The 18200-nt window shown below is 42.1% G+C and overlaps 2 protein-coding genes across 3 annotated transcripts in view; one reads left to right on the top strand and one right to left on the bottom strand.

The window, feature by feature from the left end:
- COL19A1 (collagen type XIX alpha 1 chain) overlaps positions 1–1362 on the top strand; it is a 352964-nt gene extending 351602 nt beyond the window's left edge. The window contains exon 51 of the mRNA XM_060167691.1: positions 932–1362. Within this exon, the coding sequence (XP_060023674.1) occupies positions 932–1362 (431 nt within the window). The remainder of the gene's footprint in view (positions 1–931) is intronic.
- A 7054-nt stretch (positions 1363–8416) lies between these two features.
- The window catches only part of COL9A1 (collagen type IX alpha 1 chain), an 83767-nt gene continuing 73983 nt past the window's right edge, over positions 8417–18200 (bottom strand). For both annotated transcript variants that reach the window (XM_060167890.1, XM_060167891.1), the window contains 2 exons: positions 17438–17515; positions 8417–9332 (listed from right to left, as the gene is read on the bottom strand). In XM_060167890.1, coding sequence (XP_060023873.1) covers positions 9136–9332; positions 17438–17515 — 275 coding nt within the window. In that variant the 3' untranslated portion in view covers positions 8417–9135. The remainder of the gene's footprint in view (positions 9333–17437; positions 17516–18200) is intronic.

Raw genomic sequence — 18200 nt, 5'->3', positions numbered from 1 at the left:
TTAGTACTGTCAGACCCTCATGATTCATGGGTGACTTTTTTTTTGATGTAGGCCAGACATTAAGAGCAAAAATTGGAATCCTATTCCTATAGTAATGGTGATATCAGTCTTTTTAGAATTTTTCCAGATTCATTCCATGTGTCTTGTTTCACCATTATTATGATTTTTATTCAGAGTTTTCTATGAAATATGCAAGCAAATCATATCATTAGTTCTTCTTCAAGAGGAAATGACATCTTATGATTTAGCAGACTGACGGCGATGTACGTCTTATAATCTCATCGACTTGTATCTGGCCTTTGATTTCCGAATTTTACAGTTTCAGACTTACCTGAAAGTTTTCTTGGTGTTTAAATTTACTAGCATTGCTAAAAATCTCATCACCTTTTTTGATATAGTGCATTGTTCCTGCTGAATGTTTTTTGACTACTTTTTATAGCTTAAGAATTCTTATACCATCCTGTATCCATTCTACTTATGCAGAGAAATAGATAGGCAATAAGACCTTCACTTCATAACTTATATTTTGGAAGAAAACCCAGGCGGCCGTTTTATCAGGGAGCCCAAAATCCTACCATAGCCAACTGCTGAAATGATTTTGTCGATTCTGTGTAATGAGCTCCATTCAAAGCAATCCCACCGGCATGAGTATGTCCTGCATAAGAAAGGAGGCAAGAAGTCAAAGCCCAGCACTGTGGCCCTGCACTGAGTTTCTCATTTGGGAAACAGAAAGCTGTTTTCCCTAGAAGGTATCTGGTACTGAAGGCACCAAGCTGTCTTTGGTACTCTCGAAGCTTAAAGGGCCTCGCAAGGTCTTTGGGCCCCTGTATCCATTATCCTTCTGACCTCATCACTCTCAGAGTTTAAGAACCAGCCATCAGAACAAAGGATGGGACTTGTAGCAACTGGAAAAGAAACCCCCTTGACCTAGAAGATGAATGTGTGGTGTCAGCAGACGCATACTGCCAAGCCCAGAAGCTCTGGTGGAGAAGGATGTTTCTCAGAAGCTGCAGCAAGAGGTGCGGGGCAGAGAAGGAAAGCCACGAGACCCAACATGCAGCCGGCGCCGAGACCAGAGAGTCCACGCACTGCAGGGAAACAGGCACTGCCCGGACCACGTCCTCTGGCCAGGAACGAGAATGTGCAATTGCCAACCACATGGCTAAACGGTTCTTCTATTGCCTGGCTCTACATTATTTTGAGAAACCGTTGGTTGAAAACAATGGATTTCCTAGGGCACCGAGCATGAGGATATTGCTGACATCTAAGTGGTGGGTTCCAGGGATGCTGAGAGCGCCCAGAGCCCTCCCGCTGCAGACATCCCATCCCGAGGCCATCGGGGCAAGCTGGGGAAAGCTGTGAGCAGGGTCTCGTGGGGAGCGTTGCTACAGGAAGGCGGCTTCCTTCAAACGCACCCAGGGTTTGAACTGGGTTTCACTGTAGACGGATGAACTGCTGGTCAGGTACTGTCTACGTGGCTGTGCGTACATGCAACCTTTTCATTATTTCATGTTGAATGATGCTGTATATTTCACTTCCAAGTTTATTTATTTTCTTTTCCAAGGTCATTTTATTTATTTCAAGTGTTGTTAACTTTAAATGGATTTTCTTCTTCATTTTCTTTCCTGTGCAATACCTACAATGGTGCTGTGTTTTAGACTTGACACAATCAGAATATACATACACATTTTCTTAGTAAAATGATCATTTATCACTCCCCCCCAAAAAAAATGTACAGAGATCTAAAATCTGGTGCTATGTGTATATCTTGAGCTTTCAATTTGTGGAACTTTAATTTGTTGAATTTTCTGAAAGCTTTACAACTCCTCTGCCACTCATAAATTTACTTGAACTTGTCATAAAGCTCAACATTTTATATGTTTTCAAAGATTATTTTTTCAAATTAGTTAATAGTTTGGTTCTCCTTTTGCCTCTTTGCTAATCCGGAAGTATTTATTTTAGCATTTTACTGTTTTCATGAACTTTTTTGCTATTGGTGATCGATGTATTTTTGTTTTCTTTGAGTCGATCCCTTCACAGACATAAGAAGACTCGCTTCACTTTCTTGTTTTATAAATTCTGCTTATTTTAATTCCAGAGAATATGTCATGTATCCTTTCCTACAAATGGTATATTTAGGAACCTTTCTTGTTCTAAATTCCATTAAGGCTGGGCTGGTTTATTCCTGCTTCAAGAATCTGGATTTATTCAGCTGGTTTGAGGAGCTGGTGCATATTACAAAGTAGAGCTGTCACAATGACACAGCCTGTTTTTTAACAACCGACACACGTGACTCAATCTACCTGGGGCGTAACCAGGGGAACAGGCTGTGTCACGTGGAGCGAGTCTCTGCTCAGCCACCTGTGTGTCCACCGTCTCATCTCTGTACACGAGATGCGGCCAAAAGCAGCAAGAAAGCCTGAGTCCAGCTAACACAACACCAAATAAAGCGGAGAGTTGGCAGTTGCCTGATTCTTTTAACAAAAAGAAAGGGGATAATTAAGGCCCCAAAGTCGGGTGTGAAAATTTCCCCTAACTGGCTCGGTGGTTGCCAATTCTCTTGTATTGTTTTTGTTTTTTCCATTCCAAAACCTTTGTTTACTTTCACACAGATGTCAGTAATGTCCACAGCAGGGAAGAAGAATGACCACATTTCCTGAATTATCTCTTCTTTGGACTCCAGACAACATAAGTGTTCAAATACAAAAGAATTTTGGCCATGATGGCTATTAAATATTAAAATTGTGTTTACCCTATATGTTTGATTTCCAGTCTAACATTTTATACCAAGGTCAGTTAACACTGTCAGATAGAAATCCTTCTATGCAAAGAACAAGATATGACTTCAATTAATATTTATGGCCTTTGGAACCTAAAGGAAAAAGGAAGAATAATTCATGAGTTTGTTCATTGTTCTTTCTTACTGAAGACATTAACCATTTTTTCATAACAGAAACACAGCCAGTCTTAACCTTTGAAATTTTTCACCTCATGATCAAAGTAATTTGATTAATGACTTTAAAGTATTGATAATCCCATAAGCTTATTTCTATGTTTCATGACATTGTTGAAACTTTAAAATTGTAGTCACTTTTATTATAGAACTTCAGTAATTATCTTAAGATGTGTTATCTGTAAAAGATGCCATTTGATGTTTGGGTTATAAAATAATGTTTTATGAATATGTTTTAGGAGTTAAATAAGATTTAGCCTTTCTGCAGTCTTTCTAATCTGTTGAGAACCTGTGATATACCTCCTGTTGTCCACAAGATGGTGTTTAAAGCAATTTGTATCAGAAGAACTGAACAGACTTGCAGAAATACAAATCTAGAAACAGTTTAGTGGGCAACAAGTCAATCAGAACCTTTGCTTTTGCACTTATTCTTTTTTACTTTTGTAAATAATTTCTTGTTAATTTATCTTTTGTTATCTTGTTTTGTTCATTTATATTTTTCTTCATTTTAAGTATCTTTATGAAGCAGGCACAGTAACTCTTTATTTGTTGGCTGTTTCAATTTTATTTCGTCAGGGGATTTATACGCCTAGTTAACTTGCAAAGTTACTATTTGTAACTTTAGTTTGTACGCTACCCTCCTATTTTAGTGATTAACATGAAAACCCTCGAGGAATCATCTTACCTTCTAAACAGAAGAGAAAGTCTCTTTTGGCAAATAAAAAGAATCTGGCTTATCACAAGAAGTAGACCATTTACAGACTTAGACAATGTCCAAATCTCCATATTGTTCAAAGTACTTAAAATTTTACAATTAGATTTGTATAATTATATTTTTCTAGAAATGTATCACTGTTTACAAAAGTAAGATAAGGAACACTATTTTTCAAAATACCATTTAAATTTTCCTAACACTGGTAATAATATCCTGATACTGAGAACCTCCAGGTTAAGTTATATGCTTAAGTTTTTTCCAATGAAGTCTCAGAATAGTTTTGCAGGTTTGTTCATTGCTCTCGTTTTTAAATTATTTTTCACATTTGTCCGTGTCCACCTTCTTAAGACACACAAGTGTTTATTGTCACTGCTTCCCGTGTTCTTTCCCAGTACTCTAGTGTGAAGGATCAGACCCCTTTTTATACCCCTATCTCTCTCTCTCTCACGGGTTACACGGCCTTCCAAGAGGGGGAGGTGCAGACAGAATTGAATTTGTGTCTTTTATGCCTATTACTTCAAAACAACTTAGCCCACTGAATTGTATTCATTCATTAGTTGCCAGGTAAAGGTAGCATTAATGACATTAAATGTGTTTAACTACTAGCAGTCTCAGGAAACAAGACAAATTGATAACTTCAGTTTTATTGTGCGGTATAGCTGGAGCTGTAACCAAAACATTTCACTCAGCAAAATCATGCCAGGGTAACTGGTCAAGCTCGTTACATTGAATGAAGAACCAGATGAGCACAGAGACCTCATCCAGAGAAGCAGACCCAGAATAGCAAAAATTTACCTCGAAGATAAGGCAGGCTTATAAAACCAAGCTAAGTCTAAGAAAATCTAAATGGAAAAAATGTCGTGTTCAGAGCCAGCAGTGAGTGATACAGGTTACAACTCAAAGAGTTACCTACTTGCTTCACGAATTTGTCAAAAGAGAATACTAATAAAGTAGGAGGTTTCACTAAACTTGGGGGTAGTTCAATAAGCTTTGAGTTTATCAGAAGGGTGTGTGTCGCTTGACGATTAGAAGCGTATGGGTATAAAGATGCTAATTACATGACAACTTTTTATCTGGCTGTATTATTTAAAGTACATTTTAGGGAAAAATATTTTTCGGTGTATTAATGTATTTAAATTCAGATTGTTTTATGGCATATTTTATAACTATTTTTAAGATTTAGGATGCATTTTTTGCCCATTTTGTTTGTTCCCTATCTTACCTCATCAAGCTCTTTAATTCAACATACTGATGTGAAGTGGAATGGCGCTAGTTTTTTGCTAGATCCCACATGGATATAACGCTTTGAGGCCTAGATTCCTGTTTGTTCATGATGCATAATGAGCTTGTCCGTTATCTCAGCAATAAAGGATTTGACCCTAAATCGGGGAATTCCGAGGTGCCGTTGTTAACAGCATCTCTTCTTTGGCTGAAGGCTCACATTTCCGTCATTCTGATGGGTCTCAACCACAGGGCAACTGCGGAAGCACTCACATGCCCCGCGTGAGCCACACGGATGCCCGAGGAACCAGCAAATGGGCCTGTTGCAGGGTTTGGCTCGACACCATGCTGGTAATTACACTTACGTTTGTCACATGAATCAATGCTTAGGTCGTAATCATTAAGTTTATAGCCCATCTCCAGGGCAGCTCATAAAAAGCTTGGTCTAATGATTTCAGATGAGAATTAAAAGCAGAGATAAAGGTCAGCGAGTAGCCAGGCCTTTGTGACTTTTGTCCCACAGAGTGATCTGCTCACTAAATCACGTGGGCTTGAGCGAGACGAGAATGTCACAGTTAACTTTTCTCATAAACATAAGCTCTTCCATCATGAGTGACAGGCCAATAGGCGACGAAAGGTTAAATACACAGCATGTTTCCTTAACTGAGATGAATCACACGAAAACATGCCAGTGGATTTAGATGTCCGCTTAGACTGGGAAATGATTTATGTAGTTCTTAACTGTCCTCGCCCTCAGGTCCCCTTATGACATAGTATATAAATTGACCGTGTGCTAAGATATCTCTAAGATATTTTCAGATCTTTTCATACAAGAATTTTCAACTTGGAGGTCAGAGACAATTTCAAATAAATCTTTAAAAAAGTTAGTTTCTTGGAGCCAGTTTCCATCATTTGTTTCTTTCTGTAGGTATTCTTAGAAAACTTGGCGTCAAGAGCAGGATGTGAAGGCATTGTTAAGGGGAAAGTTAGCATGGATTCCCATTTATTACGATTAAAAATAGGTTCAGTCAGCATCCTCTTTCTGATAACCAGATCTAACAAATACATTACAGTTCCTCTAGTTAATCATTTCAAGAGCACTTGGGCGTGTGTATTTATAGCCATACATTCTTACGGTAAACCAATTTTGATTTAATATTTACCGAGCCATGTGCATTAATGCTGCCATGTCCTAGATCACAAGCTCGCTAACAAAGATTCAGTACACCGCTGAAAAGTATCTATTTTACCCTAGGAAAAAAACAAAGAGACTTGACCTATATTTATTGAACACAAACCTTCTAAAAGATATTTTAAATAATTTATGTCCATTCCCTGTTTGTAAACGGCAGGATTACTAGTTGGCTAGTATTTTTTTTTTCTTAATATTGCTTTTTCACACCTTTTGCCAGGGCTCCCAGAAAATGTTTAAAAGCAATTTTCTTGATATTTGGTGTGATTTTATGTATTTCTAGTGATCTTCCCCCCATACTGATCTATTTTTAAACCCAGAGATGTTGGATATCAGAGAGGCTGTAATAGCCAAAAAATTAAATACTATAATCAGAGGTGATCTTCTAAAGCAGGGATTTACATTCAGCTTATTTCAGGCTGCAAGTAAATCAGATTTTATTTATGACGTTTAAGAACAGCAATATTCGTTTAGTCAGCTTGAAGTATTGTGTCCATAAATAATCAAATCAGTCATGAAACTGATGGGACTCATTCATACTCCTCTGCTAGACAAAGTCAATTATCCCAAACTATGCCAGGCAATTGATGTGCTCAGTCACCCTGGGAAGTGATGTCCGTAGTTTTTAATCAACCTGTCAGATCTTTGGGATGAAAATCAGGTCAGGATGCCATAGAAGCACTGACTGGAAATAAATCATTTGCCCTTGGGTAAGTGACATGCCCGTTTCTAACCACCTGTAATTATTCACATGCTCTTCTCAGCAACTCTGACACTTCATCCAACTTTGAAAAATAATCCCAAAGGTTTTGAAGATTTCTGTTTTGCTAGAGAGAGAGATTTGGTCTAATTCAGTATTCATCAACTCTCTTTCATGGAGACGACTTGTGAGATGCTTTTCTTCGCAATTTCTCAGTCAAGTATTTACTGCTTCTGTAAACTATGTGACCGAACTGGATTCACAGTGGATTGTTCCCACCATTTGGAATGTGCTCATTTTGCCCAATCTCTCTGTACGTGGTTGTTTCCGGTCTTGCTGTATCTGTGAAGCTTGCTGTGCTGCCTTTTGTATATCAAGTTTGGAAAACAGTTGATTCAACTTTTCTTTGAAATTTTATTTTTTTTTAATTTTCTTATGAACCTGAAAGTATAGAACTGAGAAACATATTTATTTGGTCATCTAATTTTTCTTTTGTTGTATTTGACGATGTTACTCCAGTTAAAATAAAACCACCTTGGTGAAAAGACAAGGCAGTTTCTTTGCATTTATTTGACTATATGCCACAGTGCCTGAAAAGGTTTGCCATTCATATGAAGACAATTTTAAGTAGTTACGACAGATATCTCTGCTTCCAAAGATTCTCTCTTCCCCGAGAAGGAAGACCAGCCTTCCCAGGGTGTCAATGGCCCTGACCTATTGCGGCCAAGGTGGAATTATTTCCCTTAAACACAATCCGTACCAGAAGCACAGAACTAGATGCCGTGAGCAGTTTAAAAGAATCCCAAGTACAGACTATATAATGACTGATTTCACCAAACGAATCGGGCTGAAGTTTTTAAATGTAGAGAAAGTACACCTGAGGGAAAAAAAATGGCATCAAAGATCCTATAGGGGCTCACTCCCCTTGACGTGAGAGAACTGAGTGCCATAACTGAAAAGATATTGGCTGTCTGGAGCGCAGTGCTATGGCCTGGGACAAGTCAGTCGTAGGCACTGTGACATAAAATGAATATATTAAGTCTGATCGATAGTTAACATGATGTTGTTGATGAAACAGCAGGCCAATGTGATTATGTAAGTAGTAATAAAGGGCTTGAGTGGTCAGGCAATACCTATCTTATTGATAAGAATACAGTGCTTCAGCTGAGCTGCCTTTATAAGAAAAACGGCAACACACAAATCATTTTTGCATCAGTGAAGTTCTAACTAGGAGGGCGCTAACGCACCATTGAAGTCAGCGGTTCCACTCCTAGAAACCAAGCAAGGCCAGGCGTAGGGGCCCCGTGAAATCTCTGACATAGCATGCGAGCAGATTTGCGTACATGCATTTGTGCATCCTTCTGGGATATGGGTTCACAGTTTTCATTTCATTTCAGAAAGGTCCATGAAGCCCTCCCCATCTCCCCCCAGTCCCCCACCAAACACATACATACGAAGAACTCTGTCACAGAACAACACCCTCTGGGGAGCAGTAAGGGCGTTTTAATTTCTCTGTAGAAGAAATCACTAACATTATAAACATAAGCCTACAGAAATGAGGAAAGTTTTAAGTATCTAAATAATCTCAGTGACTTTTTTTCATTGAACACGACTATAAGAAAACATGGCAAGAGATCAAGAAACCGTATTTATTGCTTCTTTGGTACAACCAGAGACGTTACCTCAAACCTTTAAAATAAATAATCTCATCGATAAAACTTACGAATGGCAGGATATTAAGATTCCTTCTTTGCTTTCACACAGAAAAGCCCAAAATATTAGCGGGTTTGGGACACAGTACAGTTCCACAAAACTTCAAGCTGATGCTGAGGACCCACACGTGCAGCATGGAAACCGCTCCGAGCGGCACAGCACCCCTGGCCCTCCCGGGATTTGGGGGGGATTCTGAGCACCAGTTCTATTGACGGTAGTGGGGTTTCTTCATAACCAGTCTGGTAATCATAGAGCTGAAACTATCATCTGAGAACAAGCTCTCAATAAAAAATGAAAAGAACTGCCGCAACTGAGGTAAACCAAACAGCTGTTTTTGTTTATTGGCTCCGTGGCCCATGACGTAACACACACGGATAGCACACGGAAGTTCCAGATCCTGGGGACAGGACTACTGTCAGTTCTATTTGTTAGTTTGATCGATGACCCTGTGGCTCCTCTCCAAGGAAAAGGAAAGAGGATTTATTGAATAGCACCATGGTTCTAAACCTGATGGTCAGGTGGGACTTCTATCAATAGAATAACATTGAAGGTAAGGCACCGTCACCTGGGCCCTGGCTCCTGGGGGTGTTTCTCCTCCAAGCCCTTCGCCAGGCATGGTTTGTGCAGACAGCCGTGCCGCACTAAGCCTTTGATGGATCTGGACCTTTGCTATTAAATGCCCGCTGCCCAGCCTGTAAGGTGCAGGAGGCTGGCTCGCAGAAACCAGCAGGGCCAGGAGGTCCCGGGGGGCCGGGTACACCAGGGATGCCTGCCACCCCTGGGGGGCCTCGCTCACCATCCCGGCCATTCCTCCCGTAGCTGGCAGGACCTGGGTCACCTGAAACACACAGAAGATGCACGTGTAAGCAGGAGTGCCCTCACGGCTAGAGACACAGAAGGCACTGGACCCTCCACCCTGCCCGCTGCCCGGCAGCGTGTACAGAGGCCCTTGACAAACACTTTTAGAAATGACAGAGGATGATTAAAGCAGACGACGATGACGATGATGATAATGATATAATAAAACTCCTTCATTGCAGTTGGGTTGCTTCAAGATTAAAAGTGTTAGGAGACCTCGCCTCTCTCACCCCATTTCCATCAGAGGAGCTGAACTGCACAGTATGGTAGCCTCTCTACACAGACATCTACCGAGCCTGGGAACGTGGCCATGTCAAATCGGGGGTGAACCGTAAGTGCCAAACACATCTGGACTTCGATTTTTTAATAATTCATTAATAACTTTGGTACTTATTACACGATGAAATTATAATATTTTGGACACTGGGTTAAATAATTATTAAATCATACTATAAGTATACATATTAAATATTATTTAAATGAATTTCACCTGATTCTTTGGACTTTTCTAACGTGGCGACTAGCAGATTTAAAATTATACACTCAACTCATGTGGTTCACGTTGGGTTTCTTTGAACAGCACTCCGCTAGCAGCTGCCCTTATTTCTAGCGGGTCCTCAATTTCCGGGCAGGGAGATGTACAGCTCGGTGGTGGGCAGAGGCAGACAGGCGGCTGGAAGTTCTCGCTCTGCCATTTATGAGTCAGGTGACATCAGCAAGGCACTCCCCTCCCCGTCTCTTCCTCTACCGGACGGATGATGCTTGCCTGATAATAAGTTCCGAGCCTGAATGCACCCGATAAATGACTATTAGAATGCTACTGGTTCACGTTTCTTAGAAGACTGTGCAATGCACCCTGCAAAGCTGCCGGAAAGTCCTCTCATCAGGGCTTTACCGCAGCCGGAACTACACGGTGTCCTAGGTTTCTCGGGGGCGTCGCTTTCTTTTGTCAAGTCCAGAGGTTGTTTGGTTCACCCACGAACCAGTGAGGCCCGGCGGCACGGCTCCCGTAACCGAGAGACATTTCTGCTGAACGTGTACTTCATCGCACCAGCAGCGCTGACATACTATTACTGCAAAGGTGGCAATGAGACAGCCGTGTAAAAGGGATCGTCTGTGCCAGGATAACACGGTCTTACACAGATCCTCATTGGTGTCAACTGTTTTAACTTGGCTGTTCAACCAAAAAGTTGAAAACCAAATCTATATGTTCAACTATATATTTACTTAGGTTTACTTCCTTTCCTTCTTTCTTGGTGGTTTTTAGTTTTCTTTTCCCATTTTAGCGGTCTTGTTACATGTGTTTTTTGTTGGTCTTATTACAGTGATCTGGTCTTATTAAGCTGTCTTATTACATAGCCCGCATACTTTCAGAAGGGAACTAGGTTAGAGATCCTGCTTTAGCTATAACACCTCATTTTTCCTGCTTTATCTACAATTAGACCCACACAAAGCAACATTACAGGACAAAACATTACTAAGTTTTCAGAGAATAATTATCTTTGATTTTATACATCGCAAGGCTGTAGACAAGCAGATGTAAGTCATTTCCCTTCATTGATCCCATGAGCTTTCACTTGACTATAATAAGTTGTGCTGAAGCAGATGATTCTGTGTTTCCCTCTCAAGACAAGGCACCTGAGAAAGTCTCTCTCTAACCCACAGCACCCATCAACAAGGCTTCGGCAGAACCGTGCCTCTAGCAGAGCCTGTTCAGATCTCCGGGTGCTGGGACAGTTGAAGGTTAAGTTGATCTTTTAAGGATTAAAAAGAGAGGTCAGATACAAATGCATTTAAAAGCTGATTTGCAGAGCTCCCACTGAGACATTCCAGGATGCCTTAACAAAAATCAAATCAAGATTAGGGGGAGAAAACACCCAAAGGAGAGGTGGCACACGCAGTGACCACAGGGGCAGGGAGTGTAGGTTGGGATGGGCAGCTCCACACAGCATGGCCATTAGTTTCCACGTTGCCCCAGCTGCTTTGGCACTACAAGGGCACAGGTGTGGGCAGCAACAGAAGCCACCTGGCCTGCAGAGCTCAAAGAATGTGGTCCTTTACCCAAAAAGTTTGCTGACTCCTGATGTAGTAAAGAAACTGCCCTGGATTAAGAAATCCGCCCTCTGTCTTCACGGGAGACCACAGACGTAATGGAAGCTGTAACACATCAGGGTTATGGAGACAGCAGGAAGGACTGAGGCATGCGGTGACCTGGAGAGTGGACGCCAGCATGTCCCCGCTGCCATGGCGAACACGGGCCAGGGCTGCCAGACCTCTGGTCATTTCAAGGGCAACTCAGAAGCTGAGTTTTTAAATAAATAGCTTTCCTATTTTAGCCACTAATTTACTTTTTTAACATGTGTAACGCCAGCCTCCTGCCTAAGACCTAAAACTTCAGGGAGTTTCTTTTCTACTACACAAGCAGTATGAAAAAGCAAAAGGAGAACTTTTTTTCAAGTTGAGCTCCCCCATTTTAACACAATCCAGGAGAGGGTGTTTTCAATGACTGAGTTTATTCCAGATTCCTGCGTATCCTCCAAGGAAAGAGTTGATGAAACCGTCCTGTCTCCCCTGGATTTATTCTAAGCACATGGAGCCCAAGTCTTCCTCTGGCAAACACAGCAAGTTGCCCTTTGGAGCGTTGGGTAAGTCTTCACCAGCCCACCAGCATTCCCTTTACCCTGTGCCACTCCCTGGCGATCCCACTTTCCTGGTGTGTAAACTGAGAGAGTGAAGGTGAAATCCAGTGTCACACAGTCACGTGGCTAGAAAGCGCTGGAGTTAGAAATGAGGGCCCTGGACCCCTCCTCCATCCTAACTGTGCTTCCACACCTACTGATTTGCTAACTCTGACAAGGTACATCCATGAGTGCGTGTGTGTGTGCGTGTGTGTGTGTGTGTGTGTGGTTTAATTCATTGAGCCTGAATTGACTGAGAGGCAGAAAGAGACACGATAGCCAAGCATGACTAACGATTCTTCTGCAACTCTAACTATCACAAGTGACTAAAGCTATTTTTCTGAGGTGAAATGGCCAGAGGAAAAAAAAAAAACAGCCTTCCCATAACAGCTTATGAGTTTCTGGTGAGCCCTGACCTTGGGCATCTACCCTCCAAGGTGCTCTAAGACTATTATGTGGGAGCCAAATTTGGGGGTGACACCAAGTCATTCAGGAAGTCCGGCGGCTGCGTTAGCAAATATTTATAAACCACTTTCCAACTCTTATGAGGAAGAGAAAGCACAGATCTGAAGGGTTCTCATTCTGCTTTGCCTACCTCACGGGTCTGTAGCTACACTAACTGCCTAATGATTACATAGTTTTCTGAAATTTCAAGGACCTGTAAAATGTCATTGCCAAACTTCTCATGATTTTTTTTTTTTAAATGAATGTCTGTGCCATTCTCTGAGCTGACAGGAGAGGGCAGTCGTGTTACACTGACAGAGGCGCAACCTGGCTGGAACATTCTTTGGGACCTAATAAATAATACCTGCTACGAAATAAAAGGGGCTGTACATGGCAGGCTTTAAAAACAAAACAAAACCTGGAAATAATTTTCAGCATTAAATAGGGAATTTCTTACATTTCTCACCTCGTACCGAGCTAACTTTTGTGGTGTTTGACAAAGCACATATGTTTAAGGATGTGGTGTATACAGTGGCCTGTTTACATAAGATGCCCACGACTGAATAAAATAGTGGAAACAGGACAGCAGTGGAAATAGAGGAGAAATGACTACTGCTACACATAAGCCTAAAACAGGTGTGCCCCTTGCGCCTGGGGACTTTTTCCACCCAGTATTCACAAGTGAATCTCACCTATCTGCAAATCTTGCACAAGAAACCTGGCATGATGAGCGCAGGTCAGCTCTAACCTCCCGGGCACATTCACACACGACCATCATTTAACTTCCTCCTTCCCCCAGTGCGTTTAGATGCACAAAGAGGAAGTGAAGACCCACTCTCAAATAATTTTTCTTCAAATCCCCAGAGTGCCAAGGAACTAGTCCCCAGTGGACCAGGCAGGCAAAAAGATACTGGTGATGAGACAGCCCCATCCGACAACCAACTGAAGGCCTCTGGTAAGAGACGGGAGGTAGGGGCAGGGATGGGGTCTAAGGCCCCAGGGGTCTCGCTTGAAGTGGTCCCCACAGCTCCACGAGAGAGGCAGAAAGGGGATCGTGCCGAAGTCAGATGCCAGGATGGCGAGATAGACTCAGCATACACCCGGACCACCAGTGCATCATTTTGTCCACGACGTGAACCTGGACGTGTGAACACTGGCCTCTGTCACTTACTACCTGGGAGACCTTTGTCAGGGCCTGTGACCTTTGTAAGTCTGTATTTCTTCAAATACAAAAGGAAGAAAAATAATAATAATAGTAATGAGCTAAAATTGCAGAATGTTTGCCATAAGCCACGCACTAACCTAAGTGCTTTCCATGTATGAACACATCCACAGACCCTCCTAGATGAGTCCATAGGGCAGGTAGGGGTATAACCCCCCAATGTGCAGGGGACAAGCTGAGCACACGGAGATGGCAGAGCTGAAAAGGAGTGACACAGCAGAACCCACCCCAGGGCAGCCTCGTTCGGAGTCCATCCTTCTTACACATCTGCCCTGCCGACTTCTGGCTGCAGGCGAGAAGCAAGCTAGACGATTTAGGTCTACGTTTAGACAACAGGGCACTACAGCCAAAATGACAGTCCATGTCACGGTCATAATAATAACCCATGGTCCATATTAGGCGATGCACCATCACAAACCCGAAGGGCACATAATACTTAACACTGAACAAGCTGAGAGAAGGAGGGGAGACCGAGAACTAAGAGTCCAGAAAGAATAAAGCAATCCTGACAACTGATAGATCATGAAGGTATTAGTTAACCTTTTTCCAAGGATATCAGATGTGTTAGCACCAAGAATGACCAAAGGATCTCCTTTCCATTCAGGAGAATTCGAGTCCCAAATCCAACAATCGGGACAACAAAGGGGGTCACAGAGTATCCTGTTCTGCAGGCTCCTTCCTTTACATAAGACGTATATTTACCTAGAAGGTTTCGGACGAGTTCCTGAACACAGCCCTGGTGAAGGTCCCCCCAGGTCCTGAAGTCCTCGTAAGGTCATGTTTGTGAGAGACCAGAAATCACATTCCTAATCACATTCCGTGCTCTACGGGGGAAATGAAAAATGGCCCAGCCTCTCAGTGGATAATGAACTAGTGACATGATTTACTGTGACCCAGCACTTTGCATTTGTGATTTGGAGTTGAAGTAGATTTCACGGAGGGAAGGTCTGAGGTGTCAGAGGTGGTGCCGGATGACAGAAGAGTAGCGTCTTCTTACTGAGAGCCAGGGGAGAAGCCACAGGGACTGAGCTAGGGTCCACCTCTGACCTTCATCTACCTCAAAACGCAAAAGTGCATTTGTTACGTTAATAATAGTACCAATAGCTAACATTTCTTGAGCACCCACTGTAGCCAGAAACTGTCCTAAGCACGCTACCTGGATTGATTTTTCTTTAGTTCTCAGAATTAGCCTCTCCGAGAGATGTGATTATTGACTATATCACTCTTTTGTAAGTGGGGAAACAGGCACTGGGCAGTCAAGAACTTGCCCAATGTCATAAAGCTAGTAAGTGAGAGTCAGGATTTGAGCCCAGATGTCTGATTTATGGAACCCACACTCCCAAGAGTCCACTTTCAGAGGACTCACTTTAGAGGCGGAATGGCCCTAAAAGCTCTTGTTCAGGGACTTGATGGATTTGGGAAACTGTCATCTGAGTACGTTTAGGTGTAGACAAGGGGATGTGAGCTGACCCAAAACCAAAGCCCCAGCTCAGCTGGTGCCTCAAGGAGGCTGATAAATTTGGACCCTTTGAGCCTGTGTGGTAAAGCACGCTTCAGAAAGCTGGCCTTAATTTTTTCAAGAATAATCTGTAACTCCGATTTGTCACTAAATAATGTCAAATATCCTCTCAATGAAAAATGTAACAAAAGCACAGGAAAAGAAAGACCAGATTTCCAAGTGGTACCAGGAAGGGAGGGGCAAGGCTGGGAAACGGCAGAAAGGAAACGGAAAAGGGCAGGTTTCAGGGTCCTGAACTGGGGAGCCCACGAAGCTTTTTAAGAAATCAGATTTAAGTATTAATTCCAAGACCAGCTGCAACAAATCGAACCATTATCATAAAGGAAATGCAATGAGGGCCTGGCAGAGATGCCAGAGACGCCTTGCCCTACTTTACCACTCGCCCGCACAGATGACAGGTGTGCTAACAAGCAAACCTGTGGAGCCCCCTGGGGCAGAGCAAGGGCTCCGGAGCACCAGGCAAGCCCGAGGTGAGGCATAACGCGCCCCCTCGTGGCAGCCCGGGACACTGCACAAATCCAAGCTGGTCTTTCTCGATCTTCCCATTTTTAAACTCAAAATGGGGTTTATGAACAGATTTTTTAAAAATAAGAGTCACCAGAAATGATCATGTATTTTTGTTAAAGGAAAATCGTGCTAATAGTGCAAGTTGCTTATCCAAGAACTGTTATTTGTCAACCAAATGCACAAAGGAGAAATTGTCAGTCTCTCCTATAAATACATAGATAACTAAGTAAATGGTAAAGATGATATTTTATCAGCTTTCAAACCTCCTATGCCTACCATTGATAAAGGAGAAGCGCACTCGGTAAATTCTATTTCCTTTTCTCTCTTCTAAACATCCATCAGTGAATCCAGACTTTATTGTTTACTAAAATCTTCTTGTCTGGGTCCCATTGAACTCCAACCAGGTTTTCTGTCCTTCTCCAATCATAAAGGCTTCCTTTTCCAATCACAAAAATTTATCAGTTTGTGAAAACATCTCGACAGCCCATGAATCACCGTTTTAGAAAGGCAGTGTTTGAGCTATCTCCAAACGCATTTTTTAAAAATTCTTTTAAATGAGAAAGCCAAACCCAGAAGCAATGCAATGGATAATTAGAAAGCAATGATGCTTCAGGCTGCAATTATAGCCACAAACCGCTATGTAAGCCTCTGGCAGAATTAGAAAACGATCATTTCTTTTGCTAGATTTCCCTCAACCAAGTTTTCCAAATCCACTGTGGGAGTGTGGGGCACCCCCCTGCACAAGCCCCCCTCCCCGGACTGGTGTCCCCAGAGCTTTGGGCCCCTTCCTGAGCCCTGGCCCAGCAGTGATCAGAGCGTTTGCTGGGAGACTGCAGGCCATTCATGCTCTTCAACTGAACTGGCTTTCGGCCTGCGAGGCTGCTTCTGTGGTTGGACCTGGCAGTCATTCCCAACGTGCAGCAGCCTGGACTCTGGCCACAGAGTAGCCAGTGTGTAAAGAGAACAGACGGCCAGTGAGAGGACCCGGGCTCTCACACAGAGGCCACTTTGTCACCTCGGTCGACCCAGCTGGGATGCATCCTTGGGCATGACTTTCGTGAGTAGGAATGTTTCAGGTTTATTTATTTGGGGATGTGGGCCTCTGGAGGGTCTGGATGTTTGAAGGAGAAGCTTTTAGAATAAGATGTCAGTTACTCCCCATGCGTCACGAATAGCTGAAGACGTGGATTCGTTTTCCTGCTGCTCTGACTTTTTGGTTTAAAGGAAAAGAAGAGGGAACTCTCAACTGGGCTAGAAGTGGACAGGACCCCATTCATTCAGAATTTTATAACGAGTGCATTGTGGTTGGACCTTGACACTATTTTTTAAAGTACTTATTCAAGAAAGTAATATTTCAGGGAGGGAGACGCAAGAGGGAAGAGATATGGGAACATATGTATATGTATAACTGATTCACTTTGTTATAAAGCAGAAACTAACACACCATGGTAAAGCAATTATACTCCAATAAAGAGGTAAAAAAAAAAAAAGAAAGTAATATTTCAAGCCCTGACATGTATTTTCTCTCAAAGAATACAGACGTGATTTACAGACTGTTTAACTCCTCATTAAAGTTGGTCCTGAAAGAGCCATGCCAGCCATCACTGCACATCACATGATAAACAGAGGCAAACAAAGAGCAGTTCTTTAAAATGTGATCCAATTCAGACCACCCGCTGGCTGCCAAGTTCCCACCTCAGCCTGCTTATTCTTACCTGGGAGACCTGAAGTCCCGGGCAAACCTTTGGGACCTCTTCCTGGGGGTCCACGATCACCTCTTTCCCCCATGTCACCTGCGTTTCATTAGAGAAATGTTATTTTTCTATATGTCTATAAAAATAAACTTCCATATTTTTAAACTTAAAGCAAAGCCTACATTCAGAAACCAAAAAGTAGGAAGTTGCCCCAATGTAGGTCGTAGTAAGTAGGTAGCAAGGCAAAAATCAAGTTACATTGAGATCTAAGGGGGAAAAAAATCAAATGATCATATCTGTAGATGCTGGAAAGATATTTGACAATTAAACATGCATTCCTGATACAACAGTCAATAAAATAAGACTCAGGCTATTTCCTTAACATGATAAAGTATATCTATCTCAGCACTGAAGCTGGCATAATGCTTAACGAGAAACACAGAGCAGCTCCATTATAGTCAGAACTTTACAAAGATGCCCACTTTATCATTATTATTTATTATTTGGTTTGAGCCATCCCTAGTTTCAGATGATATGACTGCTTATCTTAAACCCTAGAAAATCAACTCAAAATCTACTAAAAGCAATAAAAGAATTCAGTAAACTAGCAAGGTACAAAATACATGGGAATCAATCATTTTCATATATACAAACAACAATCAGTGATAAGATATAGTGAACAAAGATCCCACTTGTAATAGCAACTAAATTATCAAATAACTAGGAAAATAAGTTTAATCAGAAATATGCAGATCCAACATGAAAACAGATCCCATTTGTAATA

Source organism: Lagenorhynchus albirostris, chromosome 12 (genome assembly GCF_949774975.1).
Source record: "Lagenorhynchus albirostris chromosome 12, mLagAlb1.1, whole genome shotgun sequence".
NCBI lineage: Eukaryota > Metazoa > Chordata > Mammalia > Artiodactyla > Delphinidae > Lagenorhynchus > Lagenorhynchus albirostris.
The sequence above is the reverse complement of the archived record's forward strand: the minus strand, read 5'-3'. Positions and strand labels throughout refer to the sequence as shown.